Here is a 3,873-nt window from a genome sequence, read left to right on the forward strand (position 1 = left end):
TGGCCCGCTTCCCCGGGGCGCCGGCTGGGGGGGATCAGCCGCTGGCTGAGGTAATTGAAAGCCCTTTCCATCCCTCCCGAGCCTGGGATGAGCAGAGCAGCGCGTCCTGCCTCGCTGGGGCGATGGCACGAGCAGGGCGCCACCGCCGGCCCCGGCACCGAAACCTCGCGGGAGGGTAGAGGAAGGGATTTGGGGAATTTTAGGGGCTTGTCCACGCGTTTCCAGGGAAAGAAGAGTTAATCCCCCGCCTGCTGCTAATGAGCCTTAACTGGGAATGACCCGACACAGGGGAGAAGTGAACCCATTGTCCTCGCCTGTGTTTGACTGTCTTCCAGGGAGACTCATGAAAAGCAGAGCCGGGGCGTGAGTTCCCGATTTATGTCAGGAGGCTGTGATTTATTCTATTTATTTATTTTTGCCATCTGGTTGAGGAGGGATGTTGAACACAAGCGTGAGAAATCCAGATGTGCACAGCTCCTCGCTCACAGCGTCCCCAGCCCCGCTCCCGGCCCTGCCCCCGGGCCCTGCCAGCCCTCGAGCTGCCCGGGGCGGGTTGGTGGCTCCCCATGGCACCCTCTGCATCCCTGGCAGGAACGAGATGTGCGTGTTGATGCAAGGAAAGGCTGCGTTTGGATGACCAGCCCTAGACTTCCCAGCATAGGAAATGTTGGCCACATAATGCCGTGGTCACAACAGCCATGGGGACACCTGTGTGTCCCCAGCTGCAGGGTCAGGGTGACCCTGGCAGCCATCAGGGAGCCATGGTGCCAAATGCCACACGACTGGCCCCGGGGTGTAATGCCCATCCTAAAGTGATGATGCCCTGGTCCGTGCCTGTGTTTTGGGGAGGTTGTATTGCTTTCAGTGCAGCAGGAAACGGGCCCCACAAATGGGCTGCAACCCCAAAATGGGCATCCTCCAGGGCAGGGACACTGGGGACACTCAGGGTCCCTTCCCTGGTGGCAGGCTGGGTGATGGAAGAAAGCCACACCATGGCACCCAGGGATGTCCCTGAGTACCTCGGCTGTGGGATGGAGGAGCCCGTTCTGTTTTGGCATTCGCCCCTTCCATCAAAGGACAGCAGGGCCAGGCTGGAAATGGGCACAGCTGGCCCTGCTGTCACCACTGGTGCAGCACGAGGCTGCCACTGGCACAAGGCAGTGCCAGTCTGGGGTCAGACCCATGCCATGAAACCTCCATAGGAGCTGGAGGGCACAACTGGGCAACACGGCCCTGCAGGGCAGAGGAAGAGGGGCTTAGGGGGCAACTTCTGATTTTCTGTGGTGATCTTTAGGTCGGGGCTCCTCTGAGACACGAGAGATGATCACACAGGATCTTAGCTCATCCGCTTGCTGTCTCATGCCTGGGAGGTTTGGCCAGTGGCCCAAGGGCTCCGGAGGAGGAGGAAAATTTCATCATCCTGCTCCAACGTCTCCTGTATAATCAGGCTCTTGTTAACCGATACAGCCCCATGCAAGGACCCGGCCACTGCTGCAGCCTTAGGTGGTCTTGGCCCCGGCAGAGCTCTGCTGAGCCTCTCCCAGAACAGCCTGGGAAGCGGCTCTGATTTTATCTGGTGTGTCCCCTCCACCTCGCACATGCTCACTCTGCTCCCTCAGCCTCTTCCCAGCCTTTCTCCATTTCCCCAGGAACTTCCAGGGTTGCCAGAGTGGGGCTCCCCACACCGAGGTGCTCCACACACACTGGGATGGTCCCCTCACCGTGATGGTGCCCGTGCCATGATGCTCCCCACGCTGCCATGGTACCCACACCACGATGCTCCCTGTGCCAGGACAATCCCTGCACCACGATGGTCCCACATCATCTCAGCACTTTTGAGCAGTGAGTCAATTTAAACATTCCCCACACCCAGAAAAATATCTTTCCAATCAGCCATGCCATAGCAGGTGGGAAGGGAGGAAAGAATGAGGTGACAGGGGACTGATCCACAGCGATGCCTTGAGGAGTTTTGGGGCAGTCACGAGGGTGCTTTGGGGGAGCAGAGGTGTCTGAGGGTGAGCACAAAAGGCATCCAAGGAAAAGCAGCCAAATACAGTCTGTTTCTATTGGTTTATTTTAAAAAAGTAGAGCAAGAAGTATAAAAAAATAAATATTTAAATAGAGTTCCAGTGATATATTACCACAAATCTTAGTAATAGTAATTAATTATTATTAACAATAAAATTATAATAGTCAGCTCTCAGTGCACGCTGGGCTTTCCATGAAGTCAATAAATAACACTCACACCTGCTCTGGTGCCAGGAGCGAGCCAGCGCCACCTGCCACCGGCCTGGGGCCCGTCCCTGTGTCCCCACATCCCCATGTCCCACATCCCTATGTCCTTGTGTCCTCGTGTCCCACATCCCCGTGTCCCGCATCCCCGTGTCCCACATATCTATGTCCTGGTGTCCCCATGTCCCACGTCCCCATGTCCCACATCCCTATGTCCTCATGTCCCTGTGTCCCCACATCCCCGTGTCCCACATCCCTATGTCCTGGTGTCCCCGTGTCCCATGTCCCCACGTCCCCTCGTCCCACGCCCCCATGGCAGGGCTGCATTCAGCCGTGCAAAGCCCAGCTCTCGGCCGTTAGTACATTCAGAGCCCTTCCAAAGGGAAAAGCACTTTTCCAAAGGAGAGGACATTCCGTGCCCCGCCGTGCCCGCGCGGGGGGATGATGCTCCACAGTGGGGTGACTGTCCCACACAGGTGGCCTTGTCCCAGACGGTGGGACCCAGCCCCAGCCAGCACAGCCACCAGTACCCTCAGTTTGGCTCCTCGCAGGGGAGCCCAGCCTTAAAATGTGCAGGGGGAGCGTGTCCCCACGTCCCTGCATCCCAATGTCCTTCCTCACAATCCTTTCTCCAGGGAAGCGACAGCCTTCACACAGTGCTCAGGGATATCAGTCCGGGTGCTCTCCGTGGTGACACCATCCGTGGGGGACAGAGTCCGGCCCTGCTGTCCCCCCCACGGCTCCCCGCACCCCGTGGCAGCCCGGGGATGGCTGAGGCACATCCCGGGACCAGCCCGTGCTCCTCGGAGATGCGCTGCCTCGTCCTGCTGGGTGCTGGCTCTGCCCTGCCCGGGACACTCCGGGCTGCAGCGTTCACCCCCTCAAGGGGCAATAAATTACCGGAGGGCGGATGGGGCCGGCGCAGGGTCCGGGTAATAAATAGGAAGGCGGGAACAGGGGAGGCAGCGGCGGGGCCGGCCAGCAGCAGAGAGGCAGCGTAGGCGGGGCGGGCGCTCATGAGGGGCTGAGATGAGGTAGGAGGACACGTGCTGCCTGCCCGATGACCTGCACGTACTTCCTGAGCACCTGGCAGCCCTGCTGCTTCTTCTTGAAGGCGCTCTTGCCCTTGGAGCTGTCCCCGTACCTGACGTCCACCTGGAAGATGTTGTAGTTCTTGCAGAGGAGGCAGGTGAGGTTGGAGATGAGGCCTCGGGTGGTCTTGGTGGTGTTGTGGAGCCTCTCGAGGAGCTCTTTGGCCATGGGGTTGAGCTCCTCCTGGTCGCGCGTGATGTTGCCCAGCGAGGCGTTGAGGAAGGCGAAGAGCTTGTACATGGCCACCATCACCTCCTTCCTCTCGCTCGTCCGGTTGACGCGGAAAGCGGGGAAGAAGATGCCGGCGGGGTTGCAGAGCTTGTCACTCTCGCTGCTGAACGGCTCTCCCTGGCACTTCAGCTGCGAGGAGAGGCGAGCGTCACCCCACGTCCCCTGTGTCCCCCCTGCCGCCGTCCCCGCGGTGTCCCCAGCCCTCCCTCTTCTCGCACCTGTGGCTCAGCCCCCCGGCCGTGACCCCCGGCCGTCCCCAAGCGCCACTTACGTAGAGGCTGAAGAGCTCCTGGGCGGTGGCGTTGAGCACGGCCACCT

General features: G+C 59.9%; 1 protein-coding gene across 1 annotated transcript in view; it reads right to left on the reverse strand.

The window, feature by feature from the left end:
- Positions 1 to 3,246: 3,246 nt before the first annotated feature.
- LIF (LIF interleukin 6 family cytokine) overlaps positions 3,247 to 3,873 on the reverse strand; it is a 14,304-nt gene continuing 13,677 nt past the window's right edge. The window contains exons 2-3 of the mRNA XM_005427608.1: positions 3,827 to 3,871; positions 3,247 to 3,684 (exon numbers count right to left, since the gene is read on the reverse strand). Of these exons, the coding sequence (XP_005427665.1) occupies positions 3,247 to 3,684; positions 3,827 to 3,871 (483 nt within the window). The remainder of the gene's footprint in view (positions 3,685 to 3,826; positions 3,872 to 3,873) is intronic.

Source organism: Geospiza fortis, unplaced genomic scaffold (genome assembly GCF_000277835.1).
Source record: "Geospiza fortis unplaced genomic scaffold, GeoFor_1.0 scaffold224, whole genome shotgun sequence".
Lineage (NCBI taxonomy): Eukaryota > Metazoa > Chordata > Aves > Passeriformes > Thraupidae > Geospiza > Geospiza fortis.